This window comes from Acyrthosiphon pisum, chromosome A1 (genome assembly GCF_005508785.2).
Source record: "Acyrthosiphon pisum isolate AL4f chromosome A1, pea_aphid_22Mar2018_4r6ur, whole genome shotgun sequence".
NCBI classification, from domain to species: domain Eukaryota; kingdom Metazoa; phylum Arthropoda; class Insecta; order Hemiptera; family Aphididae; genus Acyrthosiphon; species Acyrthosiphon pisum.
This window is the reverse complement of record NC_042494.1, coordinates 153,736,069-153,759,652: the sequence shown is the minus strand read 5'-3', so window position 1 is coordinate 153,759,652 and position 23,584 is coordinate 153,736,069. Positions and strand designations below refer to the sequence as shown.

The following is a 23,584-nucleotide window of genomic DNA, read 5'->3' as shown; positions in this document are numbered from 1 at the left end:
GTGCAAATATTTTGATCAAAACTTTTATAAACTCTTGTCATTGTATATTTTTAGTATTCCACCAAATATTACACATCGATTAAACAGAAAACGCTGTTTTGGAGAAACTATTACGTACAAACCGTTCCGATCCAGATTACGTAGTCATAGACTCGGAATGTTAAATGAACCAACCTTGCAATTTACTCCGAAACCTATGTTGAGTCCTTCTAGAAATGGAAGAGGTCTTTATTGGCAAGCAGTCACTTCGTGGCCAAGCTCTTCGACTGTCAAAGGCAATTAATTTAATTTATTTCTAAATTCAGAAAAGGGCATCTTCGAATTAAAACTTTGGGCACCCAAAATATTTGTTTGCATAATGTCAAATTTTATAATAATTACTAATAGGTTCATTGAGCTTTAAATAATTTCAAAAAAGTTTATTTATTTTAATTTTCGAAGTTCTTGTTACAAAACTTTTACTGTATAAAAACATTTTAAGGCAATTTTAATTATTAATGGTTTTTATATTTCAGAGATTATTGTTGAAGATTGTGTAGGACTAGATTCACCACCAGAATGTGATGTACTACCGCACATTAATCTTGGTCCAAATTTCCAAGCTATAATACCACCATTAAGCAAAACCCGGTCAATTCGAGAGCCGTCTAGTGATTATTTATTATGGGACCCTTGCGTTACAAGTTCAGTTTCTGATCGAGAAGGTGAATATAAATAAAAGTTAAGTTAATTTATATAATAGTGTTTTATATTAATCTTAAATTGTTCTAGTCGAAATGTACATGGACTTTGCATGCTGTGCTGCAGTACCAGGTGGTGGAAGAAACAAAGAATATGCTTTACATTTGCTACATCTCTGCAAAGGAAACGTTCAAGTACGTTTAATTCATATTTTTTTAAATAAACATTTTTTAACAAATTTTTTGATCATCAGGAAGCAATGTTAAAGTTGATGCAACCAACGCCATATCTCCCACAAGGACATCCATTGATGAAATTTGAATACACGGAATCTGATCACTGGACACCAAATGAAGTATCGATGTTTCACAAAGCTATATTCAAATATGACAAAGATTTTGCATTTATATCGAAAGAGGTATATTAACCTAACCCAACCACTTTTAATTAAAGGCTTAATAACTCATACGAGTTTATTTTTTATAGTTGGGTACGAAGACTATGAAACAATGCATACAGTTTTATTATTTGTGGAAAAAAGTTTGCCCGGAAGATTATAAACAGTTTCAATTCCAAAGACGAAAGTCGAGGAATGAAGATGCAATGGTCAATCCGAAATTAGACATTCCTGTAAGTACACAATGAGTGTCCATGTTTGATACTTGATAGTATCTCTATTGTCATCTTTATTCCCAATAAAAAAAAAAAAAAAAACACTCACTTTCTTGTGTTAAATTTTTTTCGTTTATTTTTTTTATTTATTTTTTCCTCTCTAGGCTAACGACAGTTCGGAGGACCAACAAACATTCGTTTGCGAATTCTCAGACTGTTTGTCGGTGAGTTGGATCCTTTTCCCTCCTCATTCGTATTCCTGTAAAATTCCAACGTACAATAAATAATAAAAACCTATTCGTTTTGATCATTTTTAGACATTCAGTAACAAAATAGGATTAGCAGCTCATATGAGGCTACACACTAACGGAACACCAGATCGAAGGCAAACCCTGACACCAACACAAATTGATCCGAATTATGAAGAATTCCCTTGCAAGATCTGTGGAAAGTACGTGATTTTAACTACAATTCGTTTGATTTGTTGTATATCAACTACATACGCTAAATAACAATACATTTATATTTTCATTTTAGGATATTTACCAAAGTGAAGAGTCGAAGTGCCCATATGAAATCGCACCGACCTCCTGACGCTGAACCAAAGAAACCAAAATTGGACCAAAATGTCGACTACGGTCAAATGATGCAACTCAAGACGGTTGCAACGCCAATTCAATTACATAGACAATGCTAAATAAACGCAAGACCACATTAAAAATGAAGCTCAATTTTAAATGGGGCTCGTACAATCAGTAAAAATAACCGTGTTTTCAGGGTTTTCACTCTAAAAAAATGTCCAAGCAATATACATAAATAAAATCTAAATAATAATATATACACACATACAAACATACGTCTGTATGTGTGCGTATCACTAAAAATACTACTATGCAAAAGTTCTTCCTCGATGAATTCTATAGCATTTAAATAAGCAATAATCATCATGTCTTGGACAATAATAAAAATTCAAACAATAAAATGTGCCAATCAAATTCACGCTAGAATCAAAATGCTCAGTACGAAACATTACAACTTTCTTTAGTCTCTATACTTTTGAAAACTAAAAACCAAAGTTCGTCAATTAACACAAAACGTGGTCAAAATAGTTTCAAATGTATTTGTATGTGTGTGTGAGTGTCTGTGTGTATGTAAAATATAGTGTACATTTCTAACCAGTAAAACATATACGTAATACAATTTTAAAACACTCATTTGAGACGCGAATTTGGTACTTGAAAAAAAAAATTTAATTTATAAACTCATCATGTTATTAATATATAATAATTATAGTGCCAAATAAGAATATTTTCCCCTTTGTATTTTTATATCCTGTTATTATAATTTTGTGAATATTAAAAAAAAAAAAAAAATACAAAGAAAAACATTATCAAGTCGATGCTCAAATTCTTTGACTTACATATTACATATTGTAAACTAATATTTAGTTCCAGTCTTCCCTTCCCAAAAATAAAAATCCAAACTTCAAATGGTAGTGAATAGCTATATTATTGCTGTTAAATATTTATCTTAAGTGAATGTAAATGAATACACATATATATTTAATATTTATTACCTTACGATTAAATTAATGATTTAAAATTATATCGAAGATGCCATTGGTTCACAAAAGTGTTTATACGGGCGCTAGTCTTCATGCATGTTTTTGAAGCGTTAGATAAAAAAATAAATATATATATATTATAAATAAATACGCGTCGCTTTTATATTATATATAATTCGTATAAAAATGTATATTTGAGATGTTAGTGATTAGGTAGTGGTATAGTATAAAAAGGTTTACTCTGCGCCTTTTTATTGCGCTACTTGAGGGTTTTTTTTAATGTTATTTGTTGCCAGTATTGATTTTTGTTATGTTTATTTACTTTGAAGGGAGCAATTTTACATCACTCCCTCTATCCCTCCCCCAAAATGCCCTTTTTTTTTCATCCGGTCCCAAGCGTTGCCGGTACATTCCATCATTTCCCCCACGTTCGAATTTTCCGGCTAAACATTGTGCGCCCACCAAAGGGTAATGATAATAATTAAAGGAAATAACGCTAAAAGAAATTGTTATAGTTATTTTAGATAAGAGTTATACGAGATTTAAAATTAAAATTATATTTAATGAATATAATTATCTTAAATTATTTAATAGAAAAAAAATATTTAAAATATTTTAGTACATTCTTAATATATTATTATTATGGTAAATTTTTAGTATAGGTCTAAGTTATTATGTGTTTAGAATGTTCGTTGTTGTTTTGGGCTCGAAAGTTAAAGGAAAAAGTTATTGTAATTTTTTTTTTCGTTTTTAGTTAATTTACTGGCTAACTAATTGTACATCAGTACATCTATACAATAAGTATATGTAACTAAATATGTTTGTAAAAAAAAATAGTTATTTTTCGTTTCATTTAAACTATTTCTATTAAATGTATTATTTTATCGGTATTTTATCGAATCATTGTATACAATCAACAGTGTATAATTTATTGTACTATTTATTTAATTTAATTGTTGTGGTCTTTCAAAGAGGAAACGAATAAATAAATATTAATTAATGGTTATTAACTGTGGTATTATGATATTATGTACTCATTATTTACGTACCTATAGCGCCTTTTCAGCTCCTGTCGATCCCGTCAATAATTATTCTTAAATACTATGTATAGGTACAACGTACATCCGAGTTCAAATAAAATTTAAACTTACTTCAAGCCTTCAAAATATATATTATATAAAAGCAACAGTGGCGTATATAGGGGGAGACCCCCTGACCCGCCTGGGCCAGGCCCCATAGTGAAATTACTGATTCAATTCAAACATTGTATAATGCATAATATTGCTTTATGTATATATATTAAACTAAATAACCATGCCCTTAGTGCCCTTGGGATTTTGTGTTTTTAATAGTCTATATTATGAACTATGAACATTCGAATTTAAATTATATACTTGCTGAATGCTGATAAATGCTTAAGAGTTGTGTTTACATAAAATAAATTACGTCGACTGAGTGTTCTATTTTTTAGAAATTGATTTCCATTTATTGTTGTGTTGACACTGTTTACAGGAATCGTTCAACACTAGGATGATTTAAAACGTTTTTGAAGATTCAACCAGGAAGTGTTAGATTATCTGATTATCAGGAATTAATTGCTGATGATTCGTTGTAATATAACATTGGTATAGATTAAATTGTCAGTTTTTTTTTTGTTTTTTAATTAAAATTAATTTTACGAAATATTTAATGAATTATCATATATTAATATGATAATAAATATTTGTAAAATTAAATTAAAAAGAAATCTCTATTTCTATTTCGGCTCCCTGTAAAAAAATCTCTAGTTAAGGCCAATATAATATAAATAGTGGTATGCTTGACCAGTTGTAAATTGGCCCATACTGAAAATAATTCCTATATAATATTATACGCCACTGAAATGCAAAATGTTGTATATAGCATTCAGTCTTATAATCTTATTATTATTTAATAATAATAATTTTAAAAATGTGACAAACGCGAAGATGGCACCACTGTTGTATTTTTATTTTAGTAATTTAATTAATAAATTATTCGAACTTTTCTCGTTGAACGGCTCATAAACACACACACACACCGAAGACTTGCGTTTAAAACAATAATCACGCAAATCGGTTGGTTGGAACTTCAGACACGGCTGTCCAAAGAAACCGCCACACGTTTTAAATATAGATACATAGGTAATATCATTATAATAATTATTATAATGTAGATAATATTATTATAATGAAGCAAAGACTCAAAAACACGTAGGTACCTAATCAACCTTTTTACAGGCTAATCACTAATCTTACAGCGGTGTTTTCGAATTTATTAATAATATATAAAAAAAAAAAAAAACAATAATTATTATATTACTGAACAAAAACATTTTTTTTTTAATATTATTTTTGCGTGATAAATCAATAAAATTTATGAGATCTAGAAATTCCCTTTATCAAATATAAGACAATATAATGAGAAACGAATACTTTTAGAAAATGCGTTTTTCGAGCTTATTGAGGAAAGATATGTGATAGAGTGTCATCAGTGATGACTAGAGCGCGGATATTTAGGTTTTTACATATTTTTATTGGCTTTATGCAGCTCTACGAGGAAGAGAAATGTGGACGATTTATCCATCAAAGAGATCGTAGGGAAAAATTTATTTTGCAAATTAATGCATATTTTGAACATTAGAGAATATTTGGCCTATTTTACATATTTTAGAATATATTCTATTATTGTTTCTAAAACATCATGTATATTGTTAATTTCTCGATTTTTGATTTTTTCTAGCTACAATATTTTATGAAGTACATCACAATTTTTATATTCAAATAACTTAGCTGTCACCAAAGGGCTTGTATCGTTTTTATTAAAATATTTTGTTTTTTTATATATATATTTCATTATATAATCATTTCACATATCATTATACCTATGTATGAATTGAATTAAATTTTTATATTTAAATAATTTACCTGTTGCCTACCAAAGGAATGATAGTGTATACTGTATAACTATAAAGTTATATATTGTTTTTATTGAATTATTTTGAAAAAAAAAACCATATTATTTGCACATTTAAAAGTTTAAAGCATATTTAGAGAATATTTTAGGGTTTTCTTAGAGCATATTAGCATCATATTTTAAGCTTTTAAGAACCTAAAAATCCGCGCTCTAGTGATGACTCATCACATATTGCACACACATTGAAAGCGGCGACTTTGTGTGATAATCTAGCTGAATATTCTGTAAGGGGCTCGTTGTATTTGTAGGAAGTGTGATATGTCATGCGCATTTGTTCCACATTATGTACCATGGTTGTAACCATACACAATAACTAATAAGTATTTATATCTTAAATTAACACAAATTGCTTGCAATATTATTAAAAATGTAAAGGGCACATAATATAGTATGACTTAACTGATAATGTTTCGTTAAAAGTCTCAAAGGACATGTTGTGATAAAAATTAAATTATGCGATTATACGGTATTGCAACCGAAGCTTCAACAATTATATTAATATCTGACACACGTCATTATGTTAACTTTAAACTGCAAATCACTCATTTTCTATCATAAACGTTTGGATAAAAAATATCACTACCCAATTAAATTTCATACAATCAACTATGTACCTGTTGATTAATATTTGTGATTATCTTAACACACCATACAGCTGTTTTTAGTGTTCCGTACGGTAAAACGGGACCCTATTACTAAGGCTCCGCTGTCAGTCCGTCCGTCTGTCCGTCTGTCACCAGGCTGTATCTCATGAACCATGAAAGTTAGAAAGTTGAAATTTTCACAGATTATGTATTTCTATTGCCGCTATAACAACAAATACTAAAAATCCTAGAACATATAATATAAGCAGTGTTGCCAACATGTTTATGGCTGATGATGGTACGGATCCCTTCGTGCGCGAGTCCGACTCGCACTTGGCCGGTTTTTTTTATATTTTAATTTTCTTTATATTAAAAGTTGATATTCGTCTCTATTTTTTTTTGATTTTAAAAGTTAAACATCTCAGCAATTATGATTGTATTGTTTAGCAAGTGATCCAAAGAATTTCACCTAAGCACTACCATATGACACCCATTTTTAAAAATAATTATAATAAAATAAAAGCTTTTTATATGCTACGAAAAATATATGAAAACAATTCTAGACTTTTATGGAGTATCGCAATCACCTCAAACTGTTTTGACTTTAGATATATTAAATAATATTGTTAGGAGAGACTTATGACTAACGTTGAACCGTCAAACACCAATATTGGCAAAAAGTTATTTATTATAATTAGCATTTTTTTTCTTCAATTCCATAATTACTGCATCAAACTGTAACTAAATGAACCTAATCAATATTAATTTTATATGTATTTCTTTATTTTGAAGTCATTCTAAATTTATCGGTACACATACTATAATAATTGCTCAATACGTTTTTTAAGATACTGCAATATCTATGAAGATTTTAGGTCATTTTAGATTCTGAGCGGAGTGATTTTTTTTTTGTGTCTGTCATCGCCTTTTAGGACAGTAGACATGCTTAGATTTTCTTCAACAGTATCTTTTATGATAGGAAAGTAGGTAAATCTAGTTGGTACTTTGGGGGGTCAAAAGTAAAAAGTTCCCAGTAGTTTTCAAAAGCGTCGTGAAAAACAAAAGAAAAATTAAGGAAAACGGGATTTTTTACGCAAAATCTGTTTTAAAGAAAATCGATTTTGGTTTTTGGTGGACCTTTTAAACAAATTACCGTAGGTACATGTAATTTTTACTGAATGTTTAAATTAGCATTTTCTATACGCCATGCCTTTTTTAAAATATTTTGACTTATTTTTAGCTGTTTAGGGAGGTTTTCAATTTCCAATTTTTTTAGTTTTTTATTCTATAAATATCAATAAAATGTTATTTGTTGGGTGAAAAAGCTTGAAAATTTAATAGAAGGCTCCTAATATATTGTTTCAGAGACAAATGAAAAATATTAAAATTACATAGTCACAATTTTTTTTATAAGTATTTGAAATTTCCAAATTATTTTGGGTTAGAAATTCATAAAAAATTTTCTTTTTAAACCTAAGATTTGAAAATTTAATGCAAGGTTCCTCATAAATTTATACCTTTATCAAAAATAAAAGTGTTTACAAAAAGTCAAATTACATTTTTATGAGCGTTTAAAATTCATATTTTTACAACATTTGATATTCACTCGATTTCTCATGTAACGTTTTCCTTATTGTGTTGTAATTAAAATACGAAAGACTGTAGATATTTGAAAATTTCACTGAATGTTTATATTTTCATTTTCTATACACAATACAATTTTGAAAATAATTTGAGCTGTTTACGGACATTGTCAGTTTTAAATTTTTTTAGTTTTTCTTTCTATAAATATCAATACAATTTTATTTGTTGGGTAAAAATGCGTGAACATTTAATGCAAAACTCCTGATATATTGTAACAATAGCAGTTAACTGTATAAATATTAACTGTTTTGAATGCATAAATATTGCATTAAACATAATATAAATATAATGTATATATAATGTGTATATGGTTTTCACATATTTTAAAATTTAAAGTTTAAATATAACTTTGGACGCTGGTAGTAATTTAAGTATTTAACCTTTACTCGGAAATACAAATAAACTACGATACACTATACATATATAATATTATACCCAAGTATAAAAAATTGATATTACAATCAATGATATTATGTTGGCTATAGTAAATAATTAATATAAGTGTAATACCGTGCTGGCTAAAACGGAGACTATATTGTTTTGTACCTATACGTAAATGTTTAATCGAATAGAATTTATTTGTTTACTTATACCGTAATATTTTCAACAATCAAACAATCAACATTCAACACTGCAGGCCGTACGGAAGTTGTCTAAGTAATTCGCAAGAATTTCCAGCAACGTCGTCGATACTGAAAAAAAGAAAAGGTCTTAGATTTAATGCTCTCTCCCATCCCGCTGTTCATGATTAGGAAATGCACGAGTTAGAATTTTAATTTTGTACGCATTATTAGTAGTTCTCAATGGGAATGAAATCAATAATAATGCATTAACAATTTAAAAATATTTCATAATAATACATAAATAAATGAAAATAGTTGGTGACGAGGATAGTATCTTAAATGTTATAATTAGGGCTCGGAAGTTGTAGGAGTCGTATATTATTGTATATTATGCTCTCGATGTATAGAACACTAAGCTAAAAAAATCCAAGCTATACAATGGTCAGTTTAAAAAATAACTAAAAAAATATCAATAAAATTTTATTTGATGGGTAAAAAAAGCGTGGAAATTTAATTCAAAGCTCCTGATATATTGTTACAACAGCAGTTGAAAAATATTAAAAATACATAGTCACAATTTTTTTTTATAAGCATTTAAAGTTCGAATATCGACAAAATTTATCAAATTTAAAATTTAATAATTATTTTGTAGTTAAAAATTTATAAAATGCTCAACTTTTATAGCTAAGGATTAAAAATTTAAAACATGATTCCACGTAAATAGGTTATATATAAATTACTTTGTTCACAATAATATCATCAAATATACTTAGTAATATCATACGGTGTCTGACCGTCTTCGCTCAGAATCGTTTTTCCTATACAATGATATTATATTATTGAATTCAAATTTAACACCATCTATTACAGTGACCCACTTGTAACCTACTGTACAGCAGAGCGACAAGCTTTTTTATATTATATTATACAGTTATTAAGTTTTTAAAACATTTTTTTTTTTTGTGATATTTTAGGTACTTTTTCAGTTCATTAAACTATAAGTGAGGGAAAGAGGGGGGGGGGGGTAAATTTATAATGACATATTATTATTGTGTATTAATTTTATCAAAAAATAAATAAATAAATGGATGTTATTTTATATTTTAACTAGCTGTTAGAAGCCTCCCAGCGGAGGTACTACGACATAATTTATTTACTCTTTTATTTATTTGAAATTGGTTTTTCTAGATATTTAAGAAATTATAACTAATAGATGAAAACCTCAACTATTGGAACAAATGGAGTTTAGTTTCTAAGTGATTTTTGTGAATTTTTTTCAAAACGTGCCTTATTGCACACTTAATAAAAAGTCAATCGAATTTTTTTGGGAAGTTATGGTCAAAATCTTGTTTTTAAGTTTATGATACCAAAAAATAACATTTTTGAATTGTTTTTGTTGTAAATGTAAGTTTTTCATAATTTTTTAACATTTTGATGGAATTAGAAATTATCAATCGGCTATCGTACTTACTTTTTTTTTTATTTAAATAAAGTAATTTAATTTAAAAAAAAAACTTTGAAACCAAGTCCAACCGACAAATTCTGATTGCACCATTGTTGAACAAGATTGAAGGCGATTCTAAATTCCAAAACCATATTCTAAAACAAAACAAACTATAGATAATAATATATATCCAGATATTTAAGATTAAGTAAATAATTTTGACTCAAGAAAATCCTATAATTTTTTGTTAATTTAAATTGATTAGAGATCATATTACTATAATTAGTTAATATTATTTATAGATAGTATATTAATAGAAATGCTGCATATAACAATGTAAACAAAATATATATTTTCAAAAAAACAAATATTAAAATAAAATACTTAAGTACCTACGCAATTACAATGATTACTTTTATGATTTGGTTTTTTAATTCTCCACATATTTTTGATATATAAACACAAAAAGACGAATACCAATTAAAGATATTGGATTTATGTTGGCTACTGAGCACTCGCGTAGCATCTGTCCAGTGTTTTGTGTTTACATAAAATTATGTCCAAAATTAAGAAGTGGAAAATCATTAAATTAATCATTATAATTGTTTATTATATCATATATTTTTAATTTTTAACTGGAGCAAAACCAAAACGGTAGAAATATAGATTAATTTTAACTCGGGCGAAGTCAGGTAATACGCCGCTATATATATATATATATATAATTATATAAACAATTTCTATAAACAAATAGCACTTATAATAAGTGCCAAGGAATTCTTTTTGGATATGGGTACTATTTAAAACATTATATACTTTTACATTCCTCGCATCATTTTTCGAAATCTAAAGGAAAATACATGAGTATGTATTTTATACAGTAATACTCGAGTAACTAATAAAATAATATTAAATGTAGGTATGTATATATCACAATGCATTGGTGTAGTTTATTGATTTTAAACTATCATAATATTATGGTATCAAATTATGCGTTTATCAAATTCAGTACCTATACGGCTATACTTACATATAGTGTCATTTTTATTTTTATAATATTATTTAATTAGGTTATAATAAATCACCAATAAAATTGTATGGTACAACAGTTGAGTAGGTACTTACAAAATTACTACCTAGTGAAACTGAACAGTTTGATGTAGTTCATAATCACTTAATTTAAATCTGTGTTATTATTCATTTTTTTTTATATTTATAGTTTAATTGATTGGTTGTAAATTCTTAGAAAATGAAAGATTGAATAATGTAGCTAAGTACCTGTGTGCTTACCAGAATGTAAAATACACTTGGGAACATCGAAAAAGATTCTATGCAAGGACCTTCAATATGAAGGAAAAGAAAAATAAGAAGTAATTGCTTGTTTAGTACAAACAACTAATAGAAAATATACAATACTAATTCGATACAATATAGTTTGTGTTATGTTTAAGTATTTACCAGCAAATCGTCCAATCGGTATTCTACTTAAAATCGGGTTGGATTTCACTGAGTTGGACCATGCTTTATCAACCATTTTTGTCAGAGGCGGACTTACCATTTTTCCGCCCCTAGGAATTACAACACTAGTGCCCCGTACATTGGCGTGATCTCACGGGGAGGGAGTAATGTTCCATGAACTAAAAGAAATCTGTAAAAATTGTATTTAGATATTTTTATATTTATACATACCAACTAAACAAATAAATATTAAAACGATTTTGCATAGATGCATTTGTACACTTGTACAATAATTAAATCATTTTGCGCCTTGATTTATCTAAGTCTATTTACCCTAGTCTCTATAATCGTGATCGATTAGCAAATTTCTGAGCAGTATGCACTATACAGGAGACGGGCGACAGTCGCGCGTCGTCGCAATATTTATTATTATTAATTACTTTATCAAGACACCTAATTTACAGAATTAATTCCAATATTGTAATTGTGATGCCTGGTGCGGGGTGAGGCGGGTCATTCCACTAAGCACTGTGCGAGCTGCCCCCACCTAGCTAGTAGAGCGGCTATATATACAATGTAGTAAGGTACTCGGCAGCCCGAGGCAGTATATTTGACTGCCTTGGCTGGCGTTTTGCGCATGCGCCATTCACAATATTGTACGTGTTTACGCCGCACACCCTTATACCAGTATACCACCTCCCATGTATTAACATAGGCAACTGCCTCTTCGAGTGTCGATGTCGAACCTCTAGCGGTGGAGGCGCGCGATGGTCGCAGGATTAAACTCAAACGGCAAGGTTATTATAGCTTATAAATTAAAGCGTTACTGCAACGTGATTACGTGAGCCAATCTCCAGTTTCATGCAAGTTGTATACGAAAAAAAATTAATATAAAATATAAATGTAGTAAATATATGTATGAAATTATGAAAAACTAAAAAATTAAAATTAACTAAAAAATTGCGCCCTGGGCCAGTGCCTTGGTGGCCTATGGGTAAATCCGCCCCTGATTTTTGTTAAAACCACAGTTTTAAACACAATTGATAACATTCATTGGCTAATTTTAATAATATTTTTTATTTAAAAAAAATGGTAAACATTTTAAAACTGAAAGTTTTTTCACTTTTCTCACTTTTATTAATTTCAAAATATCTAGGTGTATAAAATATACCTACGCAGTTGTATGTCTTTTATGAATATCTTACGGTCAATATATTATAAGGCCATAGAAGTGATGGATTGTTGAGGTTCATGAACTTCACAAATTAAAAGTTTAATAATAATAATATTAAATTATAATAACGAACAAAACTATTTAACTACAGCTGTTGTAAGTACATAATACTAATATAGTGTGTTACATTTTTTATTGTGGTCCAGCAACAATAACCGTTAAGTTCAGTATGGTTAATTTTTATTAACGATATCATGATATATATTAAGCATTATACTATAGACTAGTTTCCTACGTGCTAAGATAATAGTTTACTATAGTTGTAATCATTTAACATGGTCAGTATTGAACGAAAATAACATCAATACGTGTAATGATTATTTGACTCATGCGGTAACAAATATTTTAGGACGTACCAATATTAATATAATATGGACACATAGATCGCAGATTAAAAAGTATCAAAATATGACATAGGTATAATATGCAGTCAAAATCGTGAAAATAATAAAAAAATATCAAATGTGATGCATAGTTTTTAATTGATAATTAAATTCATGAGGTTTCAAAATAATTTAAAACAAATTAAACAACTTATAATAAAACTATTCATCCATTTTAAATACTATTTACAACACCAAAGTAAAAATCGTATCTATATGGATAAGTACACAAATGATGGCGAAACCAATAGATTTCGTTTAAGTTCAACTTGGTTGATTCGTGCGTCTTTACTTTATTGTAGGAAACCCTATCCAACACCTTCTGTGGCAGATACAATTATGGTCACTTTACAAAATTCAGCTGGAACCTACCTGTATTACCAATTGTATTTCAGGTAAAATAACATACAGGTGGAATTTATTATTTTTAAATTTACATGAAAAAGGTTTAAAAAAAGTCGCAATCAGTGGAACTAACAAATCAGCAAACAAGTGCCCTAAAAGCCCAAACACGCCAATTTAGAATTGTGAAATCGCTCAATAATTGGCGGTGATTGTCGGCGGTATTTAGTCACTAAACACTAAAGACTAAACATTATAAACCGCCCAACTGACGGGCAACCGACACAATAGCACAAACACATAGCCGACGTCACGCGTATACATATTTTATTTATTTTTGTGCTATGCAGGTATGCACGAAAACACGAGACTCATGCGCATGCGCATGCGAGAACTAGGACGAAAATAGCGCGGTTCGCGTTGACCATAATTTTTCGTATTTATGATGAACCATGCCCAAACCCGGAGGGTCCAACCGCCACCACTCGCCAACCCAGATTATATAATATGATTCGTGGGCCGCCGTGAGAACTGACGGCCCGTTCTAGAGAAATTAAAAGATCGACGGCCTAACCATCGCTGGCTGACCGTCATTCGATTGAACGAGTGCCGGGCAAGTAGGGTCTATAAATGATGTGCGCGGCCGTTCGAGAACTGGCCGAACCCGAACGGGACGGCCGTTTAAAAAGATGGGGCGCAGTGCGACCGGCGTCGACGGTCACGGGCCTGCCTCGGGTAACTTTCTGTCGTCCCGGGTCGTGCGATCTTCGGACGGACGGCCGATAGAGGTGTCCGTTCCGACGGCGTCACGCCCGACCGTCGGACGCGATCGATGGCCGGTCGTCCGACAGCGAATCGTCGCGGATGTTTCTGTCGGCTCGGCGTCCGGTGTCCCGCGTCCACCGCCAGATGGCACTGGCCGTTCCGTGCGCGACGGTTCCGCGACTCGTCCGCGAACGATATTACGAATGACAACAAAAAAATGTCATCAATATTAGTGCCACAGTTTAAGATCATCGGTTTTCATATACATAATAATTATAATATTATAATAAACCGTGGTTAGTACTTCGTGGTCGCACTATGACGTGTTGTCTCTGCCTCAGCGGTCAGTGGTCACCGACTCACTGTGAGCTCCGGGGCCCGTAGAAAAATTGAGCCTCCAAGGGGAAGCTACACCCCCGTGTGTTGTCTCCGTCTTACAGAATAATATGACCTACAACATAGCAACATCTGAACCACTCAGGATGTAATCGTAGTGATACTTAAGACTCCAAATTGATATACAATATAGGTAGTTGACAACATAATGACGTGTGATACATCGTTTTTAATTTTCTTGATATCACTTATAATAAGAGAAAAACGTTCTTATTGTTTCAAATTCCACTGTTTTTATATTTTAGCCATGCATATTATTCCATCAATAAATCGGGCAATTTCAATAAAAAGATTATTTGTTCAGCACTATAAGTAAGCTGTACAATTTATTTTAAATTATTTACATGTAGGTACCTAATGAATTAACAACTAGGTATCCCCTTCATAATAAAATGTGCAACAATCTGCAACAATCAATAAACCGATAGGTTAGTTTAAAATAAATAATATGTAACATTTAAATCCATAGAATATTTAGTTAAAACTGAACTGTCAATTGATTATTATTGATTTTTTTCATCACGCTAAATACAATGATTTTAAATATAAATGGCTGACGATTCCAAGGTATTTGCATAATATATAACACTGTACCTGAGTATAAAAAAAAACACACTACCTTTGTGCAAATAATGAAACGTGTATTCATTGAAATGTTATATTTTCACCTATACCTACACGGATTCCTGCGAATATAATGAATAATAATAATATCAATATTTCATATAAATAGTCCGAATACCGAGCGTAGTTTATGTTGTAATATCAATAATAATATCCCAGTTCTGCCTGAAAAATGTCTCAATAATATTAAATTGTTATTATTACACACTGACACCGAATTGAACATTCCTAGTTATAAATCGGCTACAATACAATATGCACTATAATAATTCTCCTTTAATTAGAACCACGTTTTACATGCATAAATAATTTATACATTGATATTTTTATATGTAACGTATACCTTATCGGTAATTCAATCTATATATTGTATACCTCTCATATATTCTGTGTAATATTGTTATTTTATGTTTCCACGTCATCATCATAACTATATATTGTAATTTATTCGACTAGCCGATTTAATCATAGTAAACAATAATAATATGTGGCGTATGTAATCAACATTTCTTTATTTTCAGTTATATTTTAAACTTGCAGTGTCCATTTATCTCTGATAAAATATAATATACAGTCCGTGGTATATTGTTCTAAACAGGTGGCTGAGGACTGTAATAATAATAATATTTCCATCGTTATAATAATATAATAACATAAATATGTTTTTGACTGGATACAAGATTATTTTTCTGACCGATTTTTCGTAAGGTTTTTAGTAATACTTATTAACAACAACATAATATTTAAGATTCATGGATTTTCCTTACAAAGAAAATGTACTATAATTAGTACTATACTACTCAGGGACGAACCGAAAGGGGGTCATGAGGGGTGTTCACCTCCCCCCTCTCGGAAATATTTGATTTTCAGTCGGCAAAATGTAATTTATTTTCACCCAAATTAAACCAATTTTTTTAAGACGACGAAAGGAAAATTATATAAATTGTTTATATGTCAATATTGTTTTAACTCAATATTTTCGTAATAATTTTCGATAACCAAAAGTATAGCGAAACTGCGAGAATCGGCAGTCGGCCCAAGATAAAAACTTAATGAACGGCTCGCATAACATAACACGCATAGGTACCTACTTAAAACGATATAGCTAATAAATAATAATATTATATCATGCATATAATATGCAGTAGAAAATCGATAAACCGTCTATTTCTGTCATCCGTCATCGCATTTGAGCAATGCGGCCATGCGGCCTTAGATCATATACTATAATAATATGATCTAAGCATGCGGCGACAGTTGAGGCGGTGTTGAGGCAACCGAGGGTACCTATACATTTTTTTTGGAATACCTATCCAAAATACACGATAATCGAGTTTCGAAGAAACACTCAACAGACTAAGATTACCGATTATTTTGTATCGTATATAATGTGTGTGTTTGACTTTGACGTCTATACAACAACTGTAGTCTGTTGTACACCTAATTCAATATTTTAATAATTGTGATTACTTCGCGAGTTATTTTCCGGTACACGGGCTTAGAAAGTACCACGAGTTGTAAATTGTAATTTTTCATTTAAAACCTACCCTGTTTATTTCAAGGCTTGTATATCTTGTATCTACATTATATGATTTATCACTTTAATGATTTACGAAATATAGATTATATTTATATAGATTAAATATATATCTAAAAAGTATAGATTTTAAAAATATTATACATATTATATCGTATCACTCAGAATCTAATATTTTATATTAAATTGAAATGATACTTTATAATAATTAGATTATAATCATTGGTAAATAATTAGGTACCTACATTTTATGCAAATGCAATTATTATTAAGATTATTTTACATTTATATAGGTTATGATAGAAGAGTACGATTCTTATAATGTAGATGATGATTTGGCAACAATAATTTATAATAATAATAAATGATGAATTATAATTATTACCTATTTCATATGTTTGTTGACGTTATTTCATTCTGATATAAATTAAAAATAATAAGTTAGGTATTTCTAAGTTTCAACTTCAAATTTAATTTAAACTAAAAATTGAAACAAGGTAATAAAGAAATACATTTATAGCATGTAACTAAAAATAGCTTAATAGTTTACAAACATTTTGAATTTGAAATTCTAGTCGGCAATTTTGAAGATTACACCCCACCCCCATGATTTTTTTTTTTTGAGATAGTCCCTGTTACTCTTATACCTAACTATAATCATAATCAATGGGTTTACGTGTTTGAAAATTCTATCGCGGCCTTAGGTTAAATTCAAACGCGCTACTCGGACGATGGCCTGTTTCCCTCGCCGATGAGGCGCGTATAAACCACGATTATAAAGAACTTTATGTCGTTCTTTATAACCGTGGTATGAACTATAAGAGCGCGCGCGTACCACAGATGTACAACAACTATATCATATACCAAAATTGCTGTATATACCTATGGCGCGTACACGATTTCAGATTTTAAGATGGTATCACTATAATATTATTTCATATTGTATTCTGTGATGGCAGTGGCGCCGAACCTATAACCCAAGAGGGGCGACCCCCCCCCCCCTTTTTTTCGGTGGGCGGGGTCGTAGGGGTCTGTGGGTGCCCCAGCAAACTACTTATGAATTATGTTCGTAATAAGCTATTAATGTATACATATGCAGCACTAAATCAAGCGTAAACGGAGGTGGTGGTCCGTATAACTTTTTACTTGCCCCCCCCCCCTTTTAAAATATAGTTCGGCGACACTGTGTGATAGTATCTTAAATCGAAGTCGCGCATAATCACGATTAAAGATATTACAACGGTTGCCCGACGAGCATGGAAATACGGAATAGTTGTCTATTACTCTCATGATAAGAACAATTCTGCAGCGCTCTAGACAGCTGCAGTGAAATATTTATGTACTATTGTACCATATTAATACAACATTATCTCACATTAATATTATAAAGAGCGCACTAAGTTGGTTTAACAGTTGATTCTGAAAGCAATTTCAATAATTGCCGTGTGATATTGCTTGTGACATAGTCGGTCGGGTAACCATTATAATATCTTTAATCGTGCGTATGATACGCGTCCATGTTAAACGGAGTTGTTGTCGATGCCGCCGCCACCGCATAGAGTGGCTCCGTCTGGCGGACGGACTACGCGAACTCGGTTTGACGCTGCGTTGTTTTCTAATCGGTTACGTCCGAGACCTCTCAAAAGGATCAGTAATTAATGGTTCTGTCTTGGGCCCAGAATGTTCCGGCGACGTTTCTGGATCGTGAGAAGCCGACGTTTGCGCTAAACATCTATTGGGTCGTCGGCCACCCGCCGGAAACGCTCGCCACGGCGTTACTGTTTCCGGCCGATAGAGCGCGCTGAACGCACGACCACTTTCCGATCGTCCGCCGGCGTCCGGCAATTCGGTGGACGGACGCTGGCTAACGGCTTTCGTCGGCCACCGCGTCAGAAGGGTGGCCACCCGGAAGTCGAGGACGGCGACACGCGCTGCCCGTACGATGACCGTACGACGGACGAGCCGGCCGCCGTGGACACCCGCCGCCGGGCATCTGCCCTTCAGTGACGGCTCTGGAACAGCATAAGAGGGTGCTGAACCGGCGGTATCGTCAGCTTTGCGCAGTGGCGATATCGTAACCAATGAGGTCCATCCGAGGTGCGATTATTGCTAGTTGAAAACTTTAACCAATACCCCGCCATGTGGACATGAAACACTGTCCGCGTAGGCAATTTTTGGAGGCCCTAACGGGCTCATATCACTTGAATCACTCTCTCTAAAAAACCTTCCACATACCTCAGTGAGGAATGGTTGATGTCAGGGCTTGTTCGGACGTAGGTCTTACGTAGTCCGTAGTCTCGACTTCAAATATTTTTCCCGTCTGCTTGAGCCCATTTTAAAATTTATCTATGTTCCATAATGTCTATGTTTTCTCGCGAGCCGCTACGTTATATTCGTAACGTTTATGTTAATTTTTAACATTAAAAAAAAAGTTTAATCTATGCTTCAAGCATGTCCGTATAGTGACTTAAATAAAACTGTTCATGCTTCTTACAAGACATTAGGTATAATCTTCATTATTGTACTGCAATCTGCGGGTTGTATTCAAGAGACTTTAGCCACTTATCCATTTAATTTACACATAACTACAAAAAGTATTTTGTGATAGTCAATAATCATTGGTTATAATTTTATAAATAGTAACTGCGTTGGTACAACTAAGTGACAAACGATGATCTATAGCGAATAAATTAAAATAGTGATCAATATTGACTACTGTTTGATCTTAAAAATGTTTATTTTAATACAGAAACAATAGATTAACATCAAGTTAAATGTTATCATGTTAAAATAAATAGATAAAATAAGTAAAACTTCAAAAAATACAAATTCCAGAGATTATAAATTTATATAAAATATATTTTATTGTTTCAAATTATTTGACCATTACATTTTTAACTTGAATAAATCCACCATTTTTTTCATTGATAACTTTTTTTCAATTCAATACTAAATATTAATTAAGCCCATCACTGATTCAGGTTATTACTTATCAGTTATCAACAATCTTATTTGATTATTATTATTATTTGAACATGTTTATCAATTTAAGTTTTCTAGTGGAGCCTTGAATCAATTTTTCTATATACCCAACATGAACTATAACTATTATAGTTACTAGTAGTTACTCTTAGTTCATGATCCCAAATAACAGTGAAGTATTAACTTATAAACCAATCAATTTGAAAGAAAACCATGGTACAATCCATTTTTATTTGATAGTAAAACGTAATAATTACATATGTACCAAAAAAAAATATCAACTCACAACATAACCTGGCATTCTAAGGTGCATAAATCATAGTTATTGTATATGAATACTTTTTTTTACAAGGTTTAATAGTACAATACATTATAAAAGAATATTTTTCAAACTTTTTTTATTACATTACAGTATTACACAGAATTAGGTTTACAAGAAGTGTGAAAAGTGATTTCTCTAACTTAACACAATTACAATGTAATTTAATTCACATCTTATATTAGTAGATATCTAACTATTAAAATAGACTGTAATCAACTCCTAGCCTGGACGATGAAAATTCGACGCCCCAGATCAAAACTGCAACAACTCAAATAATTTGTTTGTTGGGTATAATGTGTTTTCTATATTGTTTCTTTATGTAATGTTAATGTAAATTATAATTTTGAAAATGCTCTCTCGTGGTCAATAATTTAACTATATTTTATTGCGTTCATGAACTGAAATCGTTACAAGATCATCTATAAGATGGTGTACCATAACTTGAATTTGTAATAACTCGAGTTGTTGCAGTTTTGAACTGGGGTGTCGATTAATGTTATGTTGGAATGTGAATCTATTATGGTATTATAGTAAAAAAATTAATATATGGTTATAATTTGGCATTTATTAATTTGAAAAAATGTTTAAACATTGAAAAATGTAAAAATATAGTTATAGGTAATGAAGTTATGTTTGATTTAAGGTGTTTCATAGACATAAAATACAAAATATTTTCAGTATTACAAATATAATCCTAGAATATTTTCAGTATAACAAATATAATCCTCCAATATTATTAGGATTACAAATATAATCCTTCAGGTGTGCCTTCTTTCTTACGGTATAAGACACTCTCTTTGGACTTCTTGAAATCTTCATTGGTTACTTTCATACGACGTTCACGGAGAGCCATCAAACCAGCTTCAGTACAAATAGCCTAAAATGTATTCAATTTATTAGTTTAAATCATCTTATAAGTAATATATTAAAACTACAACTCTAAAAATTGTATTTTTATAGTTATCAGTTATCACGAAATAAAATATAATTAAAATACCTTTTCTTAAGATTAATTTATTCATTTTACAGTGCTAATAATAATAATTTATAAAAGTACTAGAGTAAAACCAATAACTTTTTTACTGTTTTTCATTCAAGTTAAAAATATGAATGAATGATTATTAAAATTGTTTTGTTTATAATATATATATGAAAATATACTGGATAGGAGGATGTCGTACCCAATATAATATGTTGTCTTCATCTTACTAAGGCATAATATATCAAAATTCAAATCCAGCAGTTCCAATTTTGTGTTGTTAGTTTAAATATTAGAGTGAATTGACAACTAATTATCAAACTTAAGTATAAGAATTTTATCTATGTTCTTCCGTTGATTTTATATGATATTTAATTTATAAGTGAGTTATGAGTATGTAAAATATTTGAAAATACTCATAATTCACTTAAAATTTAAAATATTGTGAAAACCAACTAAAGAACACAGATAATGTTACTTCATTTAAGTTTGACAATAGGTCAATTCATTCTAATAAGCTATAACAAAACAAAATTGAAACTGCTAGACATACATTTTGGTATATTATGAGTTAGTAAGACGGAGACAACCTAATATTATGCGGGTACAACATCCTCTTAAAATCTAAAATAATTATATATTACTGGATAAATGTATCAAATACTATTATCTAAGAGATACATATGTGTTTATGTTATATTTTGTTATAATATAACATTATAATTTGTTATTATATTATAATGATCTAGATTTGGGAAAACATTTTTCCCACCACGGTCCATTAGTCTTTAGTCAACAATCAGTCTGCACTCTGCAAAGCACATACCTATCGGTAACAATTTAACTAAATGAAACAAAGACATGTTGTTTTTAATGCCCAATAAAATATACAGTATTGTGTTTGAATGACACTGACTTGCATATTGTTTCAAATATTGAATTATGCTTACATCAATAATTAAAATTATCAATTAAAAATAATTAAGTGTTTACTTTGATATCAGCACCAGAAAGATCATCCTTGGCCATAATGAGCTCTTGGAGATTAACACCTTCAGCCAATGTCATTCTGGAAGTGTGTATATTAAATATACGACGTTTTGTTTTTTCATCTGGCAAGGGGAACTCGATTTTACGATCAATACGACCTGGACGAATCAATGCTGGATCCAAAGTTTCAATACGATTTGTGGCCATAACCACCTGCAAAAAGGAATAAAAATTCATAAACATTCTATAAGATTTAAATAAGTAAATAACAAAATAATTTACCTTAACATCACCTCTGGAATCAAACCCATCCAATTGATTAAGAAGTTCCAACATAGTACGCTGAATTTCACGCTCACCTCCAGAATTTGAGTCATAACGTTTAGTACCCACTGCATCTATTTCATCAATAAATACTATGGATGGTGCGTGTTCCTCAGCTACACGGAACAGTTCTCTTACCAATTTGGGACCATCTCCCTAAAAGTTTATTATAAATTAAAATAGGTTAGTTTAAATATACATTGATATAAGAATATAAAAGTGAATGTTTGTATAACTTACCAAATATTTCTGGATAAGTTCAGATCCAACAACTCGTAAGAATGTTGCCGAGGTCTGGTTGGCAACAGCTTTAGCCAAAAGGGTTTTACCTGTTCCTGGAGGTCCATACAGAATAACTCCTTTAGGTGGTTTAATACCCATTTCTTCATAATATTCAGGATGAGTTAAAGGAAGTTCAACAGATTCTTTAATTTCTTGGATCTGTTGATCTAAACCACCAATATCACCATAAGTTTCTTGTGGTGCTTTTTCTAATTTCATCACAGTTACCATAGGATCTGTATCATCTGATAGTACTCCAACCACTGCATGGACCTACAAACAAAAAATATAATTAAAATATTAAATTACTTATAGTTTTAATTTATTTCGATATTTATTTACTTTGTGGTTAAGTAATACTGAGCACCCGGGTTCCAACTGATCTTTGTCGACAAATGACAAAATGCTAACATAATGCTCACTTCCAACAGATGTTGACACTATTGCATGATTATCATCAATAATCTCTTCCAATGTACCAACAGACATTGGGCTTCCACGTAGATCATCTACTCTTGAACGTTCTTCCTGTTAATAACATACAAGTTGCATTGAGGAAATTAGAGTATTATACAGGTAATTATAATTTATAATTCTAACATACTTTTTTTTTTTACACAACTTTAAGTATATTTATAAATGCATATCTTATCGAATATAATATTATGTACCAAAGACCTACACTAAACTTTTCAATATTTCTTAAGAGGACATGATACCCGCATGTGTTGTCTCATCCTTACAAGTGCATAACATAGCTAATTCTACGCGAAGCAGAACACGTGTAGCTTCATTAATTTAAAAATTGACCTCTTATAAAATCTAAAGGTAAGATTATTATCTAGACAACCTCATGAGCTTTTTATTATATTTTAATTTT

At 30.6% G+C, this 23,584-nt stretch overlaps 2 protein-coding genes and 1 non-coding gene across 5 annotated transcripts in view; 2 read left to right on the top strand and 1 right to left on the bottom strand.

The window, feature by feature from the left end:
* Positions 1 to 3,128, top strand: part of LOC100573718 (serine-rich adhesin for platelets) — a 291,897-nt gene extending 288,769 nt beyond the window's left edge. For 2 of the 3 annotated variants that reach the window (XM_016805576.2, XM_016805575.2), the window contains exons 15-22: positions 55 to 275; positions 516 to 704; positions 772 to 875; positions 935 to 1,099; positions 1,168 to 1,311; positions 1,458 to 1,517; positions 1,611 to 1,744; positions 1,831 to 3,128. In XM_016805576.2, coding sequence (XP_016661065.1) covers positions 55 to 275; positions 516 to 704; positions 772 to 875; positions 935 to 1,099; positions 1,168 to 1,311; positions 1,458 to 1,517; positions 1,611 to 1,744; positions 1,831 to 1,990 — 1,177 coding nt within the window. In that variant the 3' untranslated portion in view covers positions 1,991 to 3,128. The remainder of the gene's footprint in view (positions 1 to 54; positions 276 to 515; positions 705 to 771; positions 876 to 934; positions 1,100 to 1,167; positions 1,312 to 1,457; positions 1,518 to 1,610; positions 1,745 to 1,830) is intronic. The other variant, XM_016805577.2, reaches the window with a different exon arrangement.
* A 15,749-nt stretch (positions 3,129 to 18,877) lies between these two features.
* On the top strand, positions 18,878 to 19,017 carry LOC115033986. The gene has a single exon (XR_003839328.1). It is a non-coding gene; the product is annotated as a U4 spliceosomal RNA (small nuclear RNA).
* A 989-nt stretch (positions 19,018 to 20,006) lies between these two features.
* LOC100168285 (26S proteasome regulatory subunit 4) overlaps positions 20,007 to 23,584 on the bottom strand; it is a 5,575-nt gene continuing 1,997 nt past the window's right edge. Inside the window, exons 4-8 of the mRNA XM_001948488.3 lie at positions 23,047 to 23,232; positions 22,663 to 22,977; positions 22,381 to 22,578; positions 22,102 to 22,311; positions 20,007 to 21,006 (exon numbers count right to left, since the gene is read on the bottom strand). Of these exons, the coding sequence (XP_001948523.1) occupies positions 20,872 to 21,006; positions 22,102 to 22,311; positions 22,381 to 22,578; positions 22,663 to 22,977; positions 23,047 to 23,232 (1,044 nt within the window). The 3' untranslated portion in view covers positions 20,007 to 20,871. The remainder of the gene's footprint in view (positions 21,007 to 22,101; positions 22,312 to 22,380; positions 22,579 to 22,662; positions 22,978 to 23,046; positions 23,233 to 23,584) is intronic.